We start from the raw sequence: 26,010 nt of genomic DNA on the forward strand, positions 1-26,010 counted from the left end.
CTAGTAGAATGAGCTGTAATTCTTTCAGGAGGCTGCTGTCCAGCAGTCTCATAAGCTAAACGAATTATGCTACGAAGCCAAAAAGAAAGAGAGGTAGCGGAAGCTTTTTGACCTCTCCTCTGCCCAGAGTAAATGACAAACAGAGAAGACGTTTGTCGAAATTCCTTAGTTGCCTGCAAGTAAAATTTTAGAGCACGGACTACATCCAGGTTGTGCAGTAGACGTTCCTTCTTTGAAGAAGGATTTGGGCATAAAGAAGGAACAACAATCTCTTGATTGATATTCCTGTTAGTAACTACCTTAGGTAAGAACCCAGGTTTAGTACGCAGGACTACCTTATCCGAATGAAAAATCAAATAAGGAGAATCACAATGTAAGGCTGATAATTCAGAGACTCTTCGAGCCGAGGAAATAGCCATTAAAAATAGAACTTTCCAAGATAACAACTTTATATCAATGGAATGAAGGGGTTCAAACGGAACGCCCTGTAAAACATTAAGAACAAGGTTTAAACTCCATGGTGGAGCAACAGTTTTAAACACAGGCTTAATCCTGACAAAAAGCCTGGACGTCAGGAACTTCTGACAGACGTTTGTGTAACAGAATGGACAGAGCTGAGATCTGTCCCTTTAATGAACTAGCAGATAAACCCTTTTCTAAACCTTCTTGTAGAAAAGACAATATCCTAGGAATCCTAACCTTACTCCAAGAGTAACCTTTGGATTCACACCAAAATAGGTATTTACGCCATATCTTATGGTAAATCTTTCTGGTAACAGGTTTCCTAGCCTGTATTAAGGTATCAATAACTGACTCAGAAAACCCACGTCTTGATAAAATCAAGCGTTCAATTTCCAAGCAGTCAGCTTCAGAGAAGTTAGATTTTGATGTTTGAAGGGACCCTGTATCAGAAGGTCCTGTTTCAGAGGTAGAGACCAAGGTGGACAGGATGACATGTCCACCAGGTCTGCATACCAAGTCCTGCGTGGCCACGCAGGTGCTATTAGAATCACTGATGCTCTCTCTTGTTTGATTCTGGCAATCAATCGAGGAAGCAACGGGAAGGGTGGAAACACGTAAGCCATCCTGAAGTCCCAAGGTGCTGTCAGAGCATCTATCAGGACTGCTCCTGGATCCCTGGATCTGGACCCGTAACGAGGAAGCTTGGCGTTCTGTCGAGACGCCATGAGATCTATCTCTGGTTTGCCCCAACGTCGAAGTATTTGGGCAAAGACCTCCGGATGAAGTTCCCACTCCCCCGGATGAAAAGTCTGACGACTTAAGAAATCCGCCTCCCAGTTCTCCACTCCCGGGATGTGGATTGCTGACAGGTGGCAAGAGTGAGACTCTGCCCAGCGAATTATCTTTGATACTTCCATCATAGCTAGGGAGCTTCTTGTCCCTCCCTGATGGTTGATGTAAGCCACAGTCGTGATGTTGTCCGACTGAAACCTGATGAACCCCCGAGTTGTCAACTGGGGCCAAGCCAGGAGGGCATTGAGAACTGCTCTCAATTCCAGAATGTTTATTGGCAGGAGACTCTCCTCCTGACTCCATTGTCCCTGAGCCTTCAGAGAATTCCAGACGGCACCCCAACCTAGAAGGCTGGCGTCTGTTGTTACAATTGTCCAGTCTGGTCTGCTGAATGGCATCCCCCTGGACAGATGTGGCCGAGAAAGCCACCATAGAAGAGAATTTCTGGTCTCTTGATCCAGATTCAGAGAAGGGGATAAGTCTGAGTAATCCCCATTCCACTGACTTAGCATGCACAGTTGCAGTGGTCTGAGGTGTAAGCGTGCAAAGGGTACTATGTCCATTGCTGCTACCATTAAGCCGATTACCTCCATGCATTGAGCCACTGACGGGTGTTGAATGGAATGAAGGGTGCGGCAAGCACTTTGAAGTCTTGTTAGCCTGTCCTCTGTCAGGTAAATCTTCATTTCTACAGAATCTATAAGAGTCCCCAGGAAGGGAACTCTTGTGAGTGGAACGAGTGAACTTTTCTTTTCGTTCACCTTCCATCCATGTGACCTTAGAAATGCCAGCACTAACTCTGTATGAGACTTGGCAGTTTGAAAGCTTGAAGCTTGTATCAGAATGTCGTCTAGGTATGGAGCTACCGAGATTCCCCGCGGTCTTAGTACCGCCAGAAGAGCACCCAGAACCTTTGTGAAGATTCTTGGAGCTGTAGCCAATCCGAATGGAAGAGCCACAAACTGGTAATGCCTGTCTAGGAAGGCAAACCTTAGGTACCGATAATGATCTTTGTGAATCGGTATGTGAAGGTAAGCATCTTTTAAATCTACAGTGGTCATGTACTGACCCTCTTGGATCATAGGTAAAATTGTCCGAATAGTCTCCATCTTGAACGATGGAACTCTTAGGAATTTGTTTAGGATCTTTAAGTCCAGGATTGGTCTGAAAGTTCCCTCTTTTTTGGGAACCACAAACAGATTTGAGTAAAACCCCTGTCCCTGTTCCGATCGTGGAACTGGATGGATTACTCCCATTAACAAGAGCTCTTGTACGCAGCGTAGAAACGCCTCTTTCTTTGTCTGGATTGTTGACAATCTTGACAGATGAAATCTCTCTCTTGGAGGAGAGTATTTGAAGTCCAGAAGGTATCCCTGAGATATTATCTCTAGCGCCCAGGGATCCTGAACATCTCTTGCCCAAGCCTGGGCGAAGAGAGAAAGTCTGCCCCCCACTAGATCCGATCCCGGATCGGGGGCCCTCAATTCATGCTGTTTTAGGGGCAGCAGCAGGTTTCCTAGTCTGCTTGCCCTTGTTCCAGGACTGGTTAGGTTTCCAGCCTTGTCTGTAGCGAGCAACAGCTCCTTCCTGTTTTGGTGCAGAGGAAGTTGATGCTGCTCCTGCTTTGAAATTACGAAAGGAACGAAAATTAGACTGTCTAGTCTTGGCTTTGGCTTTGTCCTGAGGCAGGGCATGGCCTTTACCTCCTGTAATGTCAGCGATAATCTCTTTCAACCCGGGCCCGAATAAGGTCTGCCCTTTGAAAGGTATATTAAGCAATTTAGACTTAGAAGTAACATCAGCTGACCAGGATTTTAGCCACAGCGCCCTGCGTGCCTGAATGGCGAATCCTGAATTCTTCGCCGTAAGTTTAGTAAGATGTACTACGGCCTCCGAAATGAATGAATTAGCTAGTTTAAGGACTCTAAGCCTGTCCGTAATGTCGTCCAGAGTAGCTGAACCAATGTTCTCTTCCAGAGACTCAATCCAGAATGCCGCTGCAGCCGTGATCGGTGCAATGCATGCAAGGGGTTGCAATATAAAACCTTGTTGAACAAACATTTTCTTAAGGTAACCCTCTAACTTTTTATCCATTGGATCTGAAAAAGCACAGCTATCCTCCACCGGGATAGTGGTACGCTTAGCTAAGGTAGAAACTGCTCCCTCCACCTTAGGGACCGTTTGCCATAAGTCCCTTGTGGTGGCGTCTATTGGAAACATTTTTCTAAATATCGGAGGGGGTGAGAACGGCACACCGGGTCTATCCCACTCCTTAGTAACAATTTCAGTAAGTCTCTTAGGTATAGGAAAAACCTCAGTACTCGTCGGTACCGCAAAATATTTATCCAACCTACACATTTTCTCTGGTATTGCAACTGTGTTACAATCATTCAGAGCCGCTAACACCTCCCCTAGTAATACACGGAGGTTTTCCAGTTTAAATTTAAAATTTGAAATATCTGAATCCAGTCTGTTTGGATCAGAACCGTCACCCACAGAATGAAGTTCTCCGTCCTCATGTTCTGCCACCTGTGACGCAGTGTCTGACGTGGCCCTAATATTATCAGCGCACTCTGTTCTCACCCCAGAGTGATCACGCTTACCTCTTAGTTCTGGTAATTTAGCCAAAACCTCAGTCATAACAGTAGCCATATCCTGTAATGTGATTTGTAATGGCCGCCCAGATGTACTCGGCGCTACAATATCACGCACCTCCCTCTGAGCGGGAGATGTAGGTACTGACACGTGAGGCGAGTTAGTCGGCATAACTCTCCCCTCGTTGTTTGGTGAAATTTGTTCAATTTGTACAGATTGACTTTTATTTAAAGTAGCATCAATACAGTTAGTACATAAATTTCTATTGGGCTCCACTTTGGCATTGCAACAAATGACACAGGTATCATCCTCTGAATCAGACATGTTTAACACACTAGCAAATAAACTTGCAACTTGGAAATACAATTCAATTAGAATAATATTAAAACGTACTGTGCCTTTAAGAAGCACAGAAGATCTATGACAGTTGAAAATTAATAAATTGAAACAGTTATAGCCTCAATCCTTGTAAACAACACAACTTTAGCAAAGGTTTAATCCCATTAGCAAAGATAACAAATTCTGAAAGCAGGAAACAAATTACAGAATAAACGTTTTTTATCTCAGTCAAACTATAATTCTCACAGCTCTGCTGAGAGAAATTACCTCCCTCAAAATAAGTTTTGAAGACCCCTGAGCTCTGTAGAGATGAACCGGATCATGCAGGGAATACAATGAGTTGCTGACTGAAATATTTGATGCGTAGTAAAAGCGCCAAAAAACGGCCCCTCCCCCTCACACACAGCAGTGAGGGAGAACAGAAACTGTCAGAAAACAGATTAAGCAACTGCCAAGTGGAAAAATAGTGCCCAAACATTTATTCACTCAGTACCTCAGCAAATGAAAACGATTTTACATTCCAGCAAAAACGTTAAACATAATCTCTAGTTATTAAACAGCTTTATGTGTTTCTTACAGTGTAATTCTAGTGAAGTACCATTCCCCAGAATACTGAAGTGTAAAGTATACATACATGACATTATATCGGTATGGCAGGATTTTCTCATCAATTCCATTGTCAGAAAATAAAAACTGCTACATACCTCTATGCAGATTCATCTGCCCGCTGTCCCCTGATCTGAAGTTTACCTCTCCTCAGATGGCCGAGAAACAGCAATATGATCTTAACTACTCCGGCTAAAATCATAACAAAAACTCTGGTAGATTCTTCTTCAAACTCTGCCAGAGAGATAATAACACACTCCGGTGCTATTTTAAAATAACAAACTTTTGATTGAAGATATAAAACTAAGTATAATCACCATAGTCCTCTCACACATCCTATCTAGTCGTTGGGTGCAAGAGAATGACTGGGAGTGACGTAGAGGGGAGGAGCTATATGCAGCTCTGCTGGGTGAATCCTCTTGCACTTCCTGTTGGGGAGGAGTAATATCCCAGAAGTAATGATGACCCGTGGACTGATCACACTTAACAGAAGAAATTCAGAACTGGACTCTGTGGAGGCCACTCCATGGCGGTCAGTGTTTGATCAGCTATTTTTTTCCTCTAAATATTATTTCATTGCATTAGCTGTGTGCTTGGGATCGTTATCATGCAGAAACCTAAAACCATTCCCAATCAGAGCTTTCCAGAAGGAATGGCATGTTGAATTAAAACCTGTCTGTACTTTTCAGCATTCATGATCCTATTAATTTGGACAAAATCTCCAACACCACTGTTAGAGATGCAGCCCCATACCAGGGAAAGACCCTCCCCCATGTTTCACTGAAGGCCGCTAGCACTCTTTCTTCCATCTCTCTCCAAATATTCTTTTCAGATATTGTTGATTTGTCACTCCATAATACTCTTTTTCCACTAATCTTCATTCCAATCTTTGTGAGTTTTAGCATATCATAGCCTATTCACCCTGTTCCGCTTCCGAAAAAGTGGTTTCTTGGCTGCTACCCTTCCACAAAGACCATTCCTGATCAAGCTTCTTCGGACTTTAGAAGGGTGAACTTGGCATCCTGATGAAGCTACCAGATGCTGAGCCAGGTCCTTGCTGGACTTCTTCTGGTCTCACAAAGAAGAAACTCTGAGAAACTTCTCATTAGATTTTGAAAGTTTTCTTTGCCTTCCATTCCTTGTTATGTACTTGCCCTCTCCTGATTCTTCAAATTTCTTTGTAACAGCTTGAATACCACATCTTGAGTATCCAGTTTGTTTGCTGGTTTCCCTTTGAGAGTGGCCTTGCTGAGCGAAAAAATATGATTTCATGTCTGTCAAATTATGTGATCTTTGGCATTTTGGATGGAATGATGTGATTGAAAGTTGGTCTTAGTAGCAAGCTTCCAATTAATTAAACTCATACCACGTGTATGTAATGCTCAAGCATGTCTTGCACAAACCTGGTGTAATAGACCTTATTAACAGCAGCCATTTTGACATGAAACAGTAGGACAAATACAGGTGTTAGAAATGACATTGAAGGACCAGTCAACATTGTAGATTTGCATAATTAACAAATGCATTATAAGAAGGCAATGCAATTGCACTTAGTCTGAACTTCAAATGAGTAGTAGATTTTTGTTAAATAATTTGCAAAGTTATGTCTATTTCCACTCCCCCTGTATCATGTGACAGCCATCAGCCAATCACAAATGCATATACGTATAGTCTGTGAGTTGGTGACTCAAAAAGTGTAAATATAAAAAGACTGTGCACATTTTGTTAATGGAAGTAAATTGGAAAGTTGTTTAAAATTGCATGCTGTATCTGAATCATGAAGTTTAATTTTGACTTGAGTGTCCCTTTAAGTAGGGTTCCATTCTATTTAGGTTCCGGCTACTGCTCAAGTGTAAGAGGAGGTCAGACTAAATACTTGCCACTTTAGTCTATAGAAGCTGTTTTTTCTGATTGTTTTCTGTTTTTTAAATACTGCATACAAATATCCTGTATTTTCTGTTTGTGTTCTAATAGAGACTGAAAAATACATTATACATGGTCATTATACCATTGCTAAAACAACAAATCTAATGGTGGCCTAAGACTTTTGCACAGTACTGTATATTTATATTACACACAATCACATTATATAATAACACAATAAAAGTTCCGTCTTTCATAGATGTTAGGCCTAGAGTGCTGGCTTTCAAACCTGTCATCAAGCCTCCCTAACAGGCCACATTTTGAGTATATCTGAAGTGGAGCACAGGTGAAATAATCAGCTGAATAGTAAACATAATTATTTTACCTGCTCTCATCCAAGGTGATCCAGAAAACCTGGACTGTTGTGGAGGCCTGAAGACAGGTTAGAAATCCAGTGGCCTAGAGGATCATGCTGCACCAAGCTAAAATTTTAGGTTTTGCTGATGGCACCACTAGGGAGCACCCATGGATGTCTTGTGCACCATAAGTGCACCAGGGACTACATTTTTAAGGTGCCAATGGCTCCCTGGCACCTGGGTTTGTTGAACCCTAATATATACATATAAATTCAAAAATACATAGAAAATGCTGCAACACTCAATATATTTTTACATTTTAATGCCAGTTCGATAACCGCTGTTCCTGTGCCCGCCATAGTCCACTAATAGTTTCCTCATGGGGCGTTCAGCCCCTTTGCTTAAACGTCACGGCCCGGGGGGGGGGGGAACAATGATTAGTGGACTGCAGATTAGTCATCTGTCAATAAACTGAGGACTATAGCGGGCGGAGGAACAACGCTTATTAAAAATGTAAAAATCTCAGATGATCAGGATTAATTACCCATTTGATGAATGAAAGTCTCACTTATTTTTTAAATTCTATCCTATGACTTGAACGAGTACGCTCAAGTTTACATTCATTTTAATCTTTAATTATTAAAGCAAAGGGGAAAAAAACAGCCTGAATAATGATGAGAACCCTATAGTAAAGAAAGACAAGCAAGTTTATGATATTAAAGCTTCATTCGTATGAAAAAATTAAGGAGAGTATAAAATTCTGCACTGTCAACTAGAAAAAGGCAGCTACAACCACTTGTACTTTTCCAGTATGCAAAATGACTGAGCAATCAAAATTCTATATCATAAACATATAAAATCTTTTAATCTCCAAAACAGACAATATTACAGTATTCAACCACAGACAACTTATGCCTGTTTGAAGTGGCTACTTACGAAAACAGGTCAAACCACTGCTGCTTCGTTACACTCTCTTGCCGCAAGAGCTTCAAAACTATAGGCCTCATGATGTCCCATTTGTCCTCAAATTGAAGGGAACCTTTATTCTGTTAAAAACACAATATAAAACAATTAACATAAAGCAAAGCATGAAACACAACCAATAAAGTATTAGATTAGTTGTTTTTTTTTTAATTAGACTTTATTCAAAGGAAAAAGTAAATACAGTAGATTTGCATAATCAACAAATGAATGATAACAAGACAAGCCAATAGAACTAAATCTGAATTTCAAATGAGAAGTAGATTTTTTTTTCTGACAATTTCAAAGTTATGTCTTTTTCCACTCCCACTGCATCATGTGACAGCCATCAGCCAATCACAAATGCATATACGTATATTCTGTGAATTCTTGCACATGCTCAGTAGGAGCTGGTGACTCAAAAAGTATAAATATAAAAAAAGACTCAAATTTTATTTCCATTAACAAAATGTGCAAAGTTGTTTAAAATTGCATGCATGAAAGTTTAATTTTGACTTGTGTCCCTTTAAGTCGTACATAACATTACATATCATTACTGACTTCAGCGTATCAACTCCATAACAATAACAAAAACTATTTCACAAACTCCACATTTCAATGTTACTAACACATTACCGTAATCTTTCAACATGTGAGTACTTAAAGGACCAGTAAACTTTTAAATTTGCTTATCTTTTTTATTTAATTGTGTTATAAACTTTATTTTTTTAAATGCATGTTATTTTTTTTTTTATACTTTTGTTTTAATTTGTCTGTAAATTTTTTTTTTTTTCCAAACCCCTTTTTTGCTTTGCAAGCAGTCCTATCGGTTCACACTATCCGGATAGGACTGCGGCTACGCGCGACTCGCAGTTGCGCACTTGTACTGTAAGTGAAGAACTGTGATTACACGTCACTTACTTGAAGCGGATTTGCGCACTTGTAGTTCCGTAATTGAAGATTAGATAGAAGCAGTTTTGCCGCTATGCAGGCCGCTGACTAAATTCATGTAGCAATTTGGTCAGTCATAGAATCCAGCAGACAGGATTATGGGTGATGTAGTTTATTCTCACGCTGAAGAGACGTAAGGAATAATGCACAGTGCAATTTAGCCGTGTGACTCGCATTAGGACAAGAAGGTGCTGTGAGTTGTATTGTTTGTAGTATACATTTAAAATTTGAATATGGTGACTTGTATATGCGCATACTAACACTGTTTAATTGCACATGTGCTCAGGGACGCGCAGACTAATTAGATATGCAAAAGAAAAATATGTGATAGGTGGAATAATAAATGAGAGTGAAGGGAATATTTGAAGGGGAGGAGTTTACATAATAAGACCGGTAAAAAAAATATGGTGAAATCTGAAGAAATTTTGAAATAAACATTTAAAAAAAACAGTTTTAATTAATATTCAAGCATAACTTTAAAGAAGTAAATAAAAAATAAAAACTACATTTAGAAAAGTTTAATGGTCCTTTAAAGGCGTTTACAACATAAGGAAGAGACTAATATAGAGTATGTTACATATTTAATGATAAATAGCATACATTTACTTACATTCATTTCCTTTCATGAGTTAAAAGCCCAGAGGCAGAACTTTTCTTTACTTTCTGCGATGAAATTTTTTTAGTGAAAATTTTTCTGCAGGTCATTTTTAAATAAAATTCAATTTTAAATTAGACAGCTACTCTAAGGCACCAGTTTAATTGCGTTGGTTAACTGAAGAATAAAGCAATTTTAAATTTTTTATAATATAGTGCAGTAGTTGAAAATTGCATTGCAAATTAGCTGCATACAAAAAAAAAATACATTTAAAAATGTCTCTTTAATAAATCTTTTTCCTTGTCTCTTGGTCTAACATAGAAATGTAGTAATAAAAAGATGCATTGCGCTTACATTCAGAATAAACAGCTTTGCAGACTGGGAAAGGCTAAGGGGCGGATTTGAAAAAAATCACTGGATCCCATTAACAAGCAATGCGCTGCTGCTTTGCAGCGCTACTGCATATTTGACTGTTCACTTCAAACAGCACTTTGCCCTGGATGCACTGTGTTAAGGAAAATGTATACAGTGCAGCCAGAGCACAGCTCTGTTTGAAGAGAACTGTTTAATGTGGAGCAGCACTACAAAGTTCAAGCGCTAACCGTTCCTGCATGTGTCCTGTTCTTTCTGCAGACATGCTGCATTTTCTGCGATGACATCTCACATCACTGTATGTTCTGCCTTGGGGGTTAAAAGTAATTACTTGAGTCTATAAATGAACTGAATGCACAAGATTAAAAGTGTTTATGGGGTTGTAAGTATTTGTCCCATATAAAAAATTTATGGAATAATAATCTACCATTTTCTTCCCTTAGGAAACATCAATATTTTTCATAAGTTAATATATCTGTGACCCCCAATGTCCAATTTGCCAAGGTAGTAACTTCTTGTCTCTTTCTCAATTGCGGCATCAATCACTTAGCACAATTGTTAATTATGTGGAACCAAGTGTACAATTTAGTTTGGGGTATTTATTAAACAGAAATATTGCCGAATTTAATGGCAGTGAAAAGTGTATCACTTTCTCCTTTTACTACTTTTATCCAAAAGTTCTGTATCAAAGCATAAGACCACAAGTTGGACGTGATGAGAAAAATATCACAGCTAACCTTGCTGGGGTTAAATACCAACAGTAACTTGAGATTCAGCTCAGATAAACTTACTGAAGAAGAGGACATTCGTATTTGTGAAAACTATACCCAGTCCTTATCAGACCAATTCACCTGCAATCTGTCTTCCCATTTCTTCACATAGGAGGGAAGATTTCAAGAACAGCGATTTAATAATTTATAGGTAACAATTATCAAACACAGTGCTACTCAACTATTTAACCTCAGTGAATAGCTTAAAGTGAACGTCAATTTTCTAGGATTCGACCACCGCAATGAATTGGAGTTATATTCTAGCACTGTAGTCGCTTTTTTTTTTGTTTTTTGTTTTTTGTTTAGTTTACAGAGTAATTTTTTAATATAAATTATATATAAAAGTAGTACCTTTGCTACCGGAACTCTTCCCATGCACCACTTCCTTGTTTTTTTAGTTGTGACGAATCTCGCTGTCCCACCCGCTCTTTACGTCGTCCCAAGCGGGTTCACGATACTACCGCTAATCTGCGCATGCGTGAATTAAATGAAACCGTGCATGCGTCAAACTCTGGAGCGTTACTGAAACATAGTATTCATTGAATGTAAGGATACATTCATTGAGTACTATGCAATATTTCGAAATTGGCTGCATTTTCACTTTCATCACCTCCTCTATCGGAAGAAATCTAACTACGCATGCGTGTCTCATGAACGAGCATGATAAAATAAGAGCGATATCGTCTATTAAACGCATGCGCATAACGATGGAGTGACGTTTTCAGAAGGGCCTTCATTCCCCCAGGGGGGGGGGGGAGCGATTGGTGGATTGAATAGGACTAGCCTGTCAATCAATTCGATTGAATGGCGGGCAGAGGATAGAAAAGTAAAATCCAGATTTGTAAAAGGTAAATAAAAACGAAATTGAGTATGATTGGTAAAAAAATGATGAATGAAGGTTGTGCTATTTTTTGATAAGGTATAGAACCGTGAGAGAGAGTTAGCCGAACTTGACCTTCACTTTAACTTTACAGTTTATTAAAATTGAATAACAGTGCATCATTCTATGAATATTGTTAGATTCCGGGGTATAGGCATCAGGGTAGAAAACCTGGATTTAGCAGTGGAGAGAGAGATTAAAAATAGTCAAAACATTGTTAGGTTTAGAGATCAGAGTATCTCAAACCCTGAAGGTTTCCCTCACTGATTGGAACGGATTGTCCTGCAAATTTCTATTTCATTAGTGTCATCATCATCATTTAGGAAGCAGTACATGTTCAACATATTTTAATATGCATTAAAGAGCCATTTCAAATGTATCTTTTACTCTACAGAGAGTCAGTGTTTGGCAAATATTAGCATTTGTATGGTTTCTGACAAGATGTCCAGTCAGATTTATGTAGGGCTTGATAAATCCTGTGAGTCAAGGAGCCATAACTTAGCACTTTAAAAGGGACATGCTAATGTAAATATGCCATGTTTTAAATTTGTTAGAGCATTTGATTTTTGAATTAGTGAGTTGAGATTACTGTGTGCTTAATCTCCATAAAGGGGTTACACATAGGTAAAATCATGCAACCCAGCTGCAAACCTTGCAGCTATAGAGCACAACCTAGCTCTTTAAAGGCACAGGAAAACCACAAAGTTTTATTTCATGATTCAGCTAGAACATACAATTTTAAATAAACTTTCCAATTTACTTCTATTATCAAATTTGATTTATTATCTTGTTATTCTTTGCTGAAGGAACAGCATTGGACTACTGGCAGCTAGCTGAACACATCTAGTTAGCCAATCACAAGAAACAAATGTGTGCAGGCACGAATCACCAGCTAGTTCCCACTAGTGCAGGATATGTGCATATTCTTTTTTAACAAGGGAATCCAAGACAAAAAAGCACATTTGAAAACAGAAGTGAATTTAAAAGTGTCTTAAATTTACATGCCCGATCTGAATCCTGCAAGTTTAAATTTTGACTTTTCTATCCCTTTAATGTCAAGGTTGTATGACTTCTGCTTCGCCAGGACATGTTCTGCTCAGGAGCTGCAATGCTTGCAGTTTGGCTATGTGTTTAAAATCTCTTCGCAAGGTTTAAACAGTTTTTTCTAAGCTCACTAATACAAAACTTTCAATAAAAGCATGTCATTTTTGCATTAGATGTCCCCTTAATAATATTCCATATTCTAACTTCCATATTAACATTTAAAAAAAAGAAAAAAGTAAAATTAACCCATTTCCAGGTCTTGGCTCACGCAACAAAAGGCGAATGTTCTTGTAAACAGTAGGCCGAAAAGAGCTTGAGCCGTACCCTTAGGTAAAATTAGGCTCTTTACCTATATGATAATAAAATATTTCTTAAAAATCAGTAAGGAAGCTTAGTGAGCACTACTTGGACACAAACCAAGACATGGAAATTTCGGTAAGTATCATTACATTTCCATTTAATTTGTCTCAACCTAACAGAATTCACCAAGGAACACACATCACATTTATTGTCCTTTATATAGGTATTCAGAAGGGACGTCTGCTTTAGATAACTACTAGAAGCTGTCCCTGGAAAAAACAGAATTTATGCTTACCTGATAAATTACTTTCTCTTACGGTGCATCCAGTCCACGGATTCATCCTTACTTGTGGGATATTCTCAATCCCTACAGGAAGTGGCAAAGAGAGCACACAGCAAAGCTGTCCATATAGCTCCCCTCAGGCTCCGCCCCCCAGTCATTCGACCGACGGTTAGGAAAAAAGGAGAAACCATAGGGTGCAGTGGTGACTGTAGTTTTACAAAAAATTAAATTTGAACCTGACTTAATTGCCAGGGCGGGCCGTGGACTGGATACACCATAAGAGAAAGTAATTTATCAGGTAAGCATAAATTCTGTTTTCTCTTACATGGTGTATCCAGTCCACTGATTCATCCTTACTTGCGGGATACCAATACCAAAGCTTTAGGACACGGATGAAGGGAGGGAACAAGTCAGGCAACCTAAACAGAAGGCACCACTGCTTGCAAAACCTCTCTCCCAAAAATAGCCTCCGAAGAAGCAAAAGTATTGAATTTGTAAAATTTGGCAAATGTATGCAGTGAAGACCAAGTCGCTGCCCTACAAATCTGTTCAACAGAAGCCTCATTCTTGAAAGCCCATGTGGAAGCCACAGCTATAGTGGAATGAGCTGTAATTCGTTTAGGAGGCTGCTGTCCAGCAGTCTCATAAGCCAATCGGATGATGCTTTTCAACGAGAATGAAAGAGAGGTAGCAGTCGCTTTCTGACCTCTCCTCTTACCAGAATAGACAACAAACAAGGATGATGTTTGTCTGAAATCCTTAGTTGCATTTAAATAAAATTTTAAAGCACGAACCACATCAAGATTGTGTAACAGTCGTTCCTTCTTAGAAACTGGATTAGGACACAGAGAAGGAACAATGATTTCCTGGTTAATATTCTTATTAGAAACCACTTTTGGAAGGAAACCAGGTTTGGTACGCAAAACAACCTCATCTGCATGGAACACAAGATAGGGTGAATTACACTGCAAAGCAGACAATTCAGAAACTCTTCGAGCAGAAGAAATAGCTACCAAAAACAAAACTTTCCAAGATAATAACTTAATATCTATGGAATGCAAAGGTTCAAACGGAACCCCTTGAAGAACTGAAAGAACTAAATTTAGACTCCATGGAGGAGCCACAGGTTTGTAAACAGGCTTGATTCTAACTAGGGCCTGTGCAAACACCTGAACGTCTGGTACGGCTGCCAGACGCTTGTGTAACAGGATAGACAGAGCAGATATCTGTCCCTTTAAGGAACTAGCTGACAAACCTTTCTCCAATCCTTCTTGGAGAAAAGACAATATCCTTGGAATCCTAACCTTACTCCACGAGTAACCCTTGGATTCACACCAACAAAGATATTTCCGCCATATCTTATGGTAAATTTTCCTGGTGACAGGCTTTCTGGCCTGCATCAGAGTATCTATAACTGATTCAGAGAACACACGCTTAGCTAGAATTAAGTGTTCAATCTCCAAGCAGTCAGTTGCAGAGAAACTAGATTTTGATGCTTGAAAGGACCTTGAATTAGAAGATCCTGCCTCAATGGCAGTGTCCATGGTGGGACCGATGACATGTCCACTAGGTCTGCATACCAAGTCCTGCGTGGCCACGCAGGCGCTATCAGAATTACCGAAGCCTTCTCCTGTTTGATTCTGGCTACTAGCCGAGGGAGAAGAGGCAACGGTGGAAAGACATAAGCTAGACTGAATGACCAAGGCGCTACTAAAGCATCTATCAATGCCGCCTTGGGATCCCTGGACCTGGATCCGTAAAGGGGAAGTTTGGTGTTCTGACGGGACGCCATCAGATCCAACTCTGGAATGCCCCGTAGCTGGGCAGCTGAGCAAAAACCTCCGGGTGGAGTTCCCACTCCCCCGGATGGAAAGTCTGACTACTTAGAAAATCCGCCTCCCAGTTGTCTACCCCTGGGATGTGAATTGCAGATAGATGGCAGGAGTGATCCTCCGCCCATTTGATGATCTTGGTTACTTCCTTCATCACTAGGGAACTCTTTGTTCCTCCCTGATGATTGATGTACGCTACAGTCGTGATGTTGTCCGACTGAAATCTGATGAATTTGGCCTCCGCTAGTTGAGGCCATGCCTGGAGCGTATTGAATATCGCTCTCAGTTCCAAAATGTTTATCGGGAGAAGGGATTCTTCCCGAGACCATAGACCCTGAGCTTTCAGGGAGTCCCAGACCGCACCCCAGCCTAACAGACTGGCGTCGGTCGTGACAATGATCCACTCCGGTCTGCGGAAGCTCATTCCCTGAGACAGGTGATCCTGAGACAACCACCAGAGAAGAGAGCCTCTGGTGTTCTGGTCCATTTGTATTTGAGGAGATAAATCTGCATAATCCCCATTCCACTGTTTGAGCATGCACAGTTGCAGTGGTCTTAGATGAATTCGGGGGAAAGGGACCGCGTCCATTGCCGCGACCATCAAACCAATTACCTCCATGCACTGAGCCATGGAAGGCCGAGGAATGGAATGAAGAACTCGGCAAGTATTCAACAGTTTTGACTTCCTGACCTCTGTCAGAAAGATTTTCATTTCTACCGAGTCTATTAGCGTTCCCAGGAAGGGAACCCTTGTGAGCGGGGACAGAGAACTTTTTTCTACGTTCACCTTCCACCCGTGAGACCTTAGAAAAGCCAGAACAATGTCCGTATGAGCCTTGGCTTTGTGAAAAGACGACGCCTGTATTAAGATTTCGTCTAGGTAAGGTGCTACTGCAATGCCCCGTGGTCTTAGTACCGCTAGAAAGGACCCTAGCACCTTTGCGAAAATTCTTGGAGCGGTGTCTAACCCGAAAGGAAGGGCCACAAACTGGTAATGTTTGTCCAGAAAGGCGAACCTTAGGAACTGATGATGATGATGATGATGATCTTTGTGGATAGGAATATGTAGGTACACATCCTTTAGATCCACGGTAGTCATATATTGACCTTCCTGGATCATCGGCAAGATCGTCCAAATGGTTTCCATTTTGAAAGATGGAACTCTGAGGAATTTGTTTAGAATTTTGAGTTCCAGGATTGGCCTGAAAGTTCCCTCCTTTTTGGGAACTACGAACAGGTTTGAGTAAAAGCCCAGTCATTGTTCTGCAACTGGAACTGGGTGTATCACTCCCATCTTTAGAAGATCTTCTACACAGCGTAAGAACGCCTGTTTCTTTGTCTGGTCTGAAGACAAACGAGAAATGTGGAACCTTCCCCTTGGGGGAGAGTCCTTTAATTCTAGAAGATACCCCTGAGCAAAAATTTCTAATGCCCAGGGATCTGGAACATCTCTTGCCCAAGCCTGAGCAAAGAGAGAGAGTCTGCCTTCTACTAGATCTGGTCCCGGATCGGGGGCTACCCCTTCATACTGTCTTGGTAGCAGGCGCAGGCTTCTTGGCCTTTTACCCTTATTCCAGCCCTGCAAGGGTTTTCAGGTTGCTTTGGGCTGTGAAGCGTTATCTTGCTTTGCGGCAGCAGAGGTTGCAGCAGGTCCGCTCCTGAAGTTGCGAAAGGAGCGAAAATTAGCCTTGTTTTTGGCCTTAAACGGTCTATCTTGTGGAAGGGCATGGCCCTTTCCCCCAGTGATATCCGAAATAATTTCTTTCAGCTCTGGGCCGAATAGGGTCTTCCCCTTGAAAGGAATATTTAATAGTTTTGTTTTGGATGACACGTCGGCCGACCACGATTTGAGCCAAAGCACTCTTCGCGCCATAATGGCAAAACCTGAATTTTTCGCCGCTAACTTAGCCAATTGGAAAGCGGCATCAGTGATAAAAGAATTAGCCAGCTTTAGAGCATGAATTCTATCCATGACCTCGTCGTATGAAGTCTCCCTCTGGAGCGACTCCTCCAGAGCCTCAAACCAAAAGGCCGCTGCGGTAGTTACCGGAATAATGCAGGCAATTGGTTGAAACCTTGCTGAACAAACATTTTCTTCAGCAAACCTTCCAATTTTTTATTCATAGGATCTTTGAAAGCACAACTGTCCTCTATTGGTATAGTTGTACGCTTAGCAAGTGTTGAAACAGCTCCCTCTACCTTAGGGACCGTCTGCCACGTGTCCCGCCTGGGGTCGTTTATGGGGAACATTTTCTTAAAGATAGGGGGGGGGGGGGGCAAAGGGTACACCTGGTCTCTCCCACTCCCTAGTCACAATATCCGCCACCCTCTTTGGGATCGGAAACGCCTCAGTGTATACAGGGACCTCTAAAAACCTGTCCATTTTACACAATTTTTCTGGGACCACCATGGGGTCACAATCATCCAGCGTAGCTAAAACCTCCTTAAGCAGGATGCGGAGGTGTTCCAGCTTAAATTTAAACGCTAAGGAATCTGACTCTGCCCGCTGAGAAACTTTCCCTGTGTCAGAAATTTCTCCCTCAGACAGACCGTCCCTCACTGCCACTTCAGAGTATTGTGAGGGTACTGCAGATAAATCATCCAAAGCTTCCGATTGCTCATCTTCGGTATTTAAAACTGAGCTATCACGCTTTTTTGGAAAAACTGGCAGTTTGCATAAAAATGCTGCAAGGGAATTATCCATTACTGCTGCTAATTGTTGTAAGGTAATAGGGGCCAATGCGCTAGAGGTACTAGGCATCGCTTGCGCGGGTGTAACTGGTGTTGACACATGGGGAGAGGAAGAAGGACTATCCTCGTTACCTTCCGTTAAAGAATCATCTTGGGCTACATTTTAAGTGTCACTGCATGGTCTTTAAAATGTTTAGATGCTTTAGCACACTTTAAAACACAAATGCAATGGGGGTACCGCCATGGCTTTTAAACACATAGAACAGGGTCTATCTGAAGGCTCAGACATGTTTGACAGACTTAGACAGCACTACAATACAGTAAAAAACACTTGTTGAAAAAAACGTTACTGTGCCTTTAAATAATAAAAAGCACACACTTTTTTACCAAATCAACAAAAACATCCGATTTTTATGAAATTTTCACCACAGGATCCTAATGCTTTGAAATGATTGTACACAAATTTTCAAGACAATTAACCCCTTATTGCCCAAACCGGAGCAAATTTAAGCAGGCTACCGGTTTAACACACTACAGCATGGTGCCACAGTCAAGAAGATTGGATAATCAATCCACCTAGAAACTGTAGGTTTTTTTTTGGTACTCAATGTTTGCAATGTCCCTGTGGGATCACACACATTTCATTATTTGTTTTGCCTCCGTTTTCTGTAATTAAAGTCTAAAAACTGGAGTTTTCAAGTACTAAGAAAATGGAAGGGTTCACAAGTTTAACTCTGCTACAATATCGCTCTCAAATTGGCTTCAGCAAAATACAACCTCAATTCCGAAAAAGTTGGGACAGTATGGAAAACGCAAAAAAACAAACAAAGAGTAATTTGAAAATTCAATTCACCCTGTACTATATTGAAAACAGCCTTAAAAAGCAGCGTTGAGGGGTCCCAACGCTGCTTTTTAACGCCAGCTGGTATTACGAGTCAGGCAGGAAAGGGTCTACCGCTCACTTTTTTTCCGCGATTTTAGCATACCGCAAATCCCCTTACGTCAATTGCGTATCCTATCTTTTTTTTTTTTGCCTAACGCCAGTATTACGATCGTCTGAAAAAGTGAGCGGTAGACCCTCTCCTGTCCAGACTTCTACCGCATTTAAAAGTCGTAGTTAGGAGTTTTATGGGCTAACGCCGTAACATAAAACTTAACTAAAGTGCTAAAAGTACACTAACACCCATAAACTACCTATTAACCCCTAAACCGAGCCCCCCCCCCACATCGGAAACACTTAACTAAAATGTTTAACCCCTAATCTGCCGACCAGACAATATATTAACCCCTAAACCGCAGCACTCCCGCCTCGCAAACAGTAGTAAAATTTTATTAACCCCTAATCTGCCGTCCCTAACATTGCCGACACCTACCTACATTTATTAACCCCTAATCTGCCGACCCCAACGTCGCCGCTACTATATTAAATTTATTAACCCCTAAACCTAAGTCTAACCCCCCCCCAACTTAAATATAATTTAAATTAAACAAAATAAATTTAACATAATTAGGGTTGCACCAATACCGATACTAGTATCGGTATCGGTGCCGATACTAAGTATTTGCATGAGTACTTGTAATCATGCAAATGCACCGATACTTAAACCTGCACTTCCTACCCATACTCTATCTTGTGGAGTTTTTTCAAACTGCATGTTCCCATTTCATTTTAAGCTGTAGTGGAGACTCAACTAAAAATGGTTCACTTCTGTTCTTCCAATACAAATTGCTGTTGTATTGTATTATTGTAAGAGAGATCACTGTACCTCGTTCAGACAAACCCCTGAAGTACTGGGTAGTTAATAAACTGAGATTTCAAGCTCTGGCTAAAATGGTCCAAAATGATCTTTCTGACCCATGCAGTAGTGCTGAAAATGAGACTGTTCAGCTTAGCATCAAACAACATTACTGATAGCAGAAACAGACGTATAGCTGAACATACAGAGATACTTCTGTTCCTTAAAAAGAACTTGCTACTAACTTTTCAAAAATTATTATAATTGCTAGATTGCCTGTTATACTGTTAGTTCTTCTCTTGCACAATTATGCTCCAAACATACTGTACTCTGAGGAACATCCTTAGCTTATATAATTGCAGGAAGAGTGTTCATAGAAAAAATTACGTTAAATCCTATGAACACACATCTTACAATAATAGGACTAGATTTAGATTACATTTGATATGTAAGCTTTACCAATGCTCTGTTCACATTTCCAACTCAACAGACTTTAATGGAGTTGCACATGCAATGAGCATTGGTAAAGCTTACCAGTCAAATGTAAGCTAGCCCATAGTGTTGTTCCCCATGTTTAAACAGTGCACTGGTATATTTTTTACTGCATTGCACTTTTGGTTGGTTGTGATATTACATTTGTTATTTATTGTTGTTATTATGAATATATTTGAATGTAATGTTTTTATTTATAAACGTGTTCAGTGAAATTTCTTCGAGTTTTTAGAACTTTGTGACAACAAGCAAATAAAATTGTTTTATTATTTTATAATATCTTTTGAGTTACAGTTCTTCATAATTATAAAGAAGCTATCTTAAATCATTAGTCTGTATTGTGCTTGGGACACTGTCACATGACATTAAAAAAGTATTGGTAATTGGTATCGGCAAGTATTTTTAAAAACGTATCGGTACTTATACTCGGTCTTAAAAAAAATGGTATTGGTGCAACCCTAAACATAATTAAATAAATTAATCCTATTTAAAACTAAATACTTACCGATAAAATAAAGCCTAAGCTAGCTACAATATAACTAATAGTTACATTGTAGCTATCTTAGGATTTATATTTATTTTACAGGCAACTTTGTATTTATTTTAACTAGGTAGAATAGTTATTAAATAGTTATTAACTATTTAATAACTACCTAGCTAAAATAAGTACAAAATTACCTGTAAAATAAAATAAACCCTAACCTAAGTTACAATTACACCTAACACTACACTATAATTAAATTAATTACTTAAACTACCTACAATTAAATAAACTAAATTACAGAAAAAAATAAAAGAATTACAAGAATTTTAAACTAATTACACCTAATCTAATCCCCCTAGTAAAATAAAAAACAGAATTTATGTTTACCTGATAAATTACTTTCTCCAACGGTGTGTCCGGTCCACGGCGTCATCCTTACTTGTGGGATATTCTCTTCCCCAACAGGAAATGGCAAAGAGCCCAGCAAAGCTGGTCACATGATCCCTCCTAGGCTCCGCCTTCCCCAGTCATTCGACCGACGTAAAGGAGGAATATTTGCATAGGAGAAACCATATGATACCGTGGTGACTGTAGTTAAAGAAAATAAATTATCAGACCTGATTAAAAAACCAGGGCGGGCCGTGGACCGGACACACCGTTGGAGAAAGTAATTTATCAGGTAAACATAAATTCTGTTTTCTCCAACATAGGTGTGTCCGGTCCACGGCGTCATCCTTACTTGTGGGAACCAATACCAAAGCTTTAGGACACGGATGAAGGGAGGGAGCAAATCAGGTCACCTAGATGGAAGGCACCACGGCTTGCAAAACCTTTCTCCCAAAAATAGCCTCAGAAGAAACAAAAGTATCAAACTTGTAAAATTTAGTAAAAGTGTGCAGTGAAGACCAAGTCGCTGCCTTACATATCTGATCAACAGAAGCCTCGTTCTTGAAGGCCCATGTGGAAGCCACAGCCCTAGTGGAATGAGCTGTGATTCTTTCAGGAGGCTGCCGTCCGGCAGTCTCATAAGCCAATCTGATGATGCTTTTAATCCAAAAAGAGAGAGAGGTAGAAGTTGCTTTTTGACCTCTCCTTTTACCAGAATAAACAACAAACAAGGAAGATGTTTGTCTAAAATCCTTTGTAGCATCTAAATAGAATTTTAGAGCACGAACAACATCCAAATTGTGCAACAAACGTTCCTTCTTTGAAACTGGATTCGGACACAAAGAAGGCACGACTATCTCCTGGTTAATGTTTTTGTTAGAAACAACTTTCGGAAGAAAACCAGGTTTAGTACGTAAAACCACCTTATCTGCATGGAACACCAGATAAGGAGGAGAACACTGCAGAGCAGATAATTCTGAAACTCTTCTAGCAGAAGAAATTGCAACCAAAAACAAAACTTTCCAAGATAATAACTTAATATCAACGGAATGTAAGGGTTCAAACGGAACCCCCTGAAGAACTGAAAGAACTAAATTGAGACTCCAAGGAGGAGTCAAAGGTTTGTAAACAGGCTTGATTCTAACCAGAGCCTGAACAAAGGCTTGAACATCTGGTACAGCTGCCAGCTTTTTGTGAAGTAACACAGACAAGGCAGAAATCTGTCCCTTCAAGGAACTAGCAGATAATCCTTTCTCCAAACCTTCTTGAAGAAAGGATAGAATCTTAGGAATTTTTACCTTGTCCCAAGGGAATCCTTTAGATTCACACCAACAGATATATTTTTTCCATATTTTGTGGTAAATTTTTCTAGTTACAGGCTTTCTGGCCTGAACAAGAGTATCAATGACAGATACTGAGAACCCTCGCTTTGATAAGATCAAGCGTTCAATCTCCAAGCAGTCAGTTGGAGTGAGACCAGATTCGGATGTTCGAACGGACCTTGAACAAGAAGGTCTCGTCTCAAAGGTAGCTTCCATGGTGGAGCCGATGACATATTCACCAGGTCTGCATACCAAGTCCTGCGTGGCCACGCAGGAGCTATCAAGATCACCGATGCTCTCTCCTGATTGATCCTGGCTACCAGCCTGGGGATGAGAGGAAACGGCGGGAATACATAAGCTAGTTTGAAGGTCCAAGGTGCTACTAGTGCATCTACTAGAGTCGCCTTGGGATCCCTGGATCTGGACCCGTAGCAAGGAACCTTGAAGTTCTGACGAGAGGCCATCAGATCCATGTCTGGAATGCCCCACAATTGAGTAATTTGGGCAAAGATTTCCGGATGGAGTTCCCACTCCCCCGGATGAAATGTCTGACGACTCAGAAAATCCGCTTCCCAATTTTCCACTCCTGGGATGTGGATTGCAGACAAGTGGCAGGAGTGAGTCTCCGCACATTGAATGATTTTGGTCACTTCTTCCATCGCCAGGGAACTCCTTGTTCCCCCCTGATGGTTGATGTACGCAACAGTCGTCATGTTGTCTGATTGAAACCGTATGAACTTGGCCTTTGCTAGCTGAGGCCAAGCCTTGAGAGCATTGAGTATCGCTCTCAGTTCCAGAATATTTATCGGAAGAAGAGATTCTTCCCGAGACCAAAGACCCTGAGCTTTCAGGGGTCCCCAGACCGCGCCCCAGCCCACCAGACTGGCGTCGGTCGTGACAATGACCCACTCTGGTCTGCGGAAGCTCATCCCCTGTGACAGGTTGTCCAGGGACAGCCACCAACGGAGTGAATCTCTGGTCCTCTGATTTACTTGTATCGTCGGAGACAAGTCTGTATAGTCCCCATTCCACTGACTGAGCATGCACAGTTGTAATGGTCTTAGATGAATTCGCGCAAAAGGAACTATGTCCATTGCCGCTACCATCAAACCTATTACTTCCATGCACTGCGCTATGGAAGGAAGAGGAACAGAATGAAGTATTTGACAAGAGTTTAGAAGTTTTGATTTTCTGGCCTCTGTCAGAAAAATCCTCATTTCTAAGGAGTCTATTATTGTTCCCAAGAAGGGAACCCTTGTTGACGGAGATAGAGAACTTTTTTCTACGTTCACTTTCCACCCGTGGGATCTGAGAAAGGCCAGGACAATGTCCGTGTGAGCCTTTGCTTGAGGAAGGGACGACGCTTGAATCAGAATGTCGTCCAAGTAAGGTACTACTGCAATGCCCCTTGGTCTTAGCACCGCTAGAAGGGACCCTAGTACCTTTGTGAAAATCCTTGGAGCAGTGGCTAATCCGAACGGAAGTGCCACAAATTGGTAATGCTTGTCCAGGAATGCGAACCTTAGGAACCGATGATGTTCCTTGTGGATAGGAATATGTAGATACGCATCCTTTAAATCCACCGTGGTCATGAATTGACCTTCCTGGATGGAAGGAAGAATTGTTCGAATGGTTTCCATTTTGAACGATGGAACCTTGAGAAACTTGTTTAGGATCTTGAGATCTAAGATTGGTCTGAATGTTCCCTCTTTTTTGGGAACTACGAACAGATTGGAGTAGAACCCCATCCCTAGTTCTCCTAATGGAACAGGATGAATCACTCCCATTTTTAACAGGTCTTCTACACAATGTAAGAATGCCTGTTTTTTTATGTGGTCTGAAGACAATTGAGACCTGTGGAACCTCCCCCTTGGGGGAAGCCCCTTGAAATCCAGAAGATAACCTTGGGAGACTATTTCTAGTGCCCAAGGATCCAGAACATCTCTTGCCCAAGCCTGAGCGAAGAGAGAGTCTGCCCCCCACCAGATCCGGTCCCGGATCGGGGGCCAACATCTCATGCTGTCTTGGTAGCAGTGGCAGGTTTCTTGGCCTGCTTTCCTTTGTTCCAGCCTTGCATTGGTCTCCAGGCTGGCTTGGCTTGAGAAGTATTACCCTCTTGCTTAGAGGACGTAGCACTTGGGGCTGGTCCGTTTCTGCGAAAGGGGCGAAAATTAGGTTTATTTTTGGCCTTGAAAGACCTATCCTGAGGAAGGGCGTGGCCCTTGCCCCCAGTGATATCAGAGATAATCTCTTTCAAGTCAGGGCCAAACAGCGTTTTCCCCTTGAAAGGAATGTTAAGCAATTTGTTCTTGGAAGACGCATCCGCTGACCAAGATTTTAACCAAAGCGCTCTGCGCGCCACAATAGCAAAACCAGAATTTTTCGCCGCTAACCTAGCCAATTGCAAAGTGGCGTCTAGGGTGAAAGAATTAGCCAATTTGAGAGCATGAATTCTGTCCATAATCTCCTCATAAGAAGAAGAATTATTATTGAGCGCCTTTTCTAGCTCATCGAACCAGAAACACGCGGCTGTAGTGACAGGAACAATGCATGAAATTGGTTGTAGAAGGTAACCTTGCTGAACAAACATCTTTTTAAGCAAACCTTCTAATTTTTTATCCATAGGATCTTTGAAAGCACAACTATCTTCTATGGGTATAGTGGTGCGTTTGTTTAGAGTAGAAACCGCCCCCTCGACCTTGGGGACTGTCTGCCATAAGTCCTTTCTGGGGTCGACCATAGGAAACAATTTTTTAAATATGGGGGGAGGGACGAAAGGTATACCGGGCCTTTCCCATTCTTTATTTACAATGTCCGCCACCCGCTTGGGTATAGGAAAAGCTTCGGGGGGCCCCGGGACCTCTAGGAACTTGTCCATTTTACATAGTTTCTCTGGAATGACCAAATTCTCACAATCATCCAGAGTGGATAACACCTCCTTAAGCAGAGCGCGGAGATGTTCCAATTTAAATTTAAATGTAATCACATCAGGTTCAGCTTGTTGAGAAATTTTCCCTGAATCTGAAATTTCTCCCTCAGACAAAACCTCCCTGGCCCCCTCAGACTGGTGTAGGGGCCCTTCAGAACCAATATCATCAGCGTCCTCATGCTCTTCAGTATTTTCTAAAACAGAGCAGTCGCGCTTTCGCTGATAAGTGGGCATTTTGGCTAAAATGTTTTTGATAGAATTATCCATTACAGCCGTTAATTGTTGCATAGTAAGGAGTATTGGCGCGCTAGATGTACTAGGGGCCTCCTGAGTGGGCAAGACTGGTGTAGACGAAGGAGGGGATGATGCAGTACCATGCTTACTCCCCTCACTTGAGGAATCATCTTGGGCATCATTTTCTCTAAATTTTGTGTCACATAAATCACATCTATTTAAATGAGAAGGAACCTTGGCTTCCCCACATTCAGAACACAGTCTATCTGGTAGTTCAGACATGTTAAACAGGCATAAACTTGATAACAAAGTACAAAAAACGTTTTAAAATAAAACAGTTACTGTCACTTTAAATTTTAAACTGAACACACTTTATTACTGCAATTGCGAAAAAGTATGAAGGAATTGTTCAAAATTCACCAAAATTTCACCACAATGTCTTAAAGCCTTAAAAGTATTGCACACCAAATTTGGAAGCTTTAACCCTTAAAATAACGGAACCGGAGCCGTTTTTATATTTAACCCCTTTACAGTCCCTGGTATCTGCTTTGCTGAGACCCAACTAAGCCCAAAGGGGAATACGATACCAAATGACGCCTTCAGAAAGTCTTTTCTATGTATCAGAGCTCCTCACACATGCATCTGCATGTCATGCTTCTCAAAAACAAGTGCGCAATACAGGCGCGAAAATGAGACTCTGCCTATGATTAGGGAAAGCCCCTAGAGAATAAGGTG

At 41.0% G+C, this 26,010-nt stretch overlaps 1 protein-coding gene across 2 annotated transcripts in view; it reads right to left on the reverse strand.

Annotated features, from left to right (window-relative positions):
* Positions 1-26,010, reverse strand: part of CUL5 (cullin 5) — a 281,093-nt gene that overhangs the window by 210,443 nt on the left and 44,640 nt on the right. The window contains exon 2 of one of the 2 annotated variants that reach the window (XM_053708551.1): positions 7,950-8,059. In XM_053708551.1, coding sequence (XP_053564526.1) covers positions 7,950-8,059 — 110 coding nt within the window. Of the gene's footprint in view, positions 1-7,949; positions 8,060-26,010 lie in introns of those variants that run through there. The other variant, XM_053708552.1, reaches the window with a different exon arrangement.

The sequence above is a fragment of the Bombina bombina genome, chromosome 3 (assembly GCF_027579735.1).
Source record: "Bombina bombina isolate aBomBom1 chromosome 3, aBomBom1.pri, whole genome shotgun sequence".
Taxonomy (NCBI): domain Eukaryota; kingdom Metazoa; phylum Chordata; class Amphibia; order Anura; family Bombinatoridae; genus Bombina; species Bombina bombina.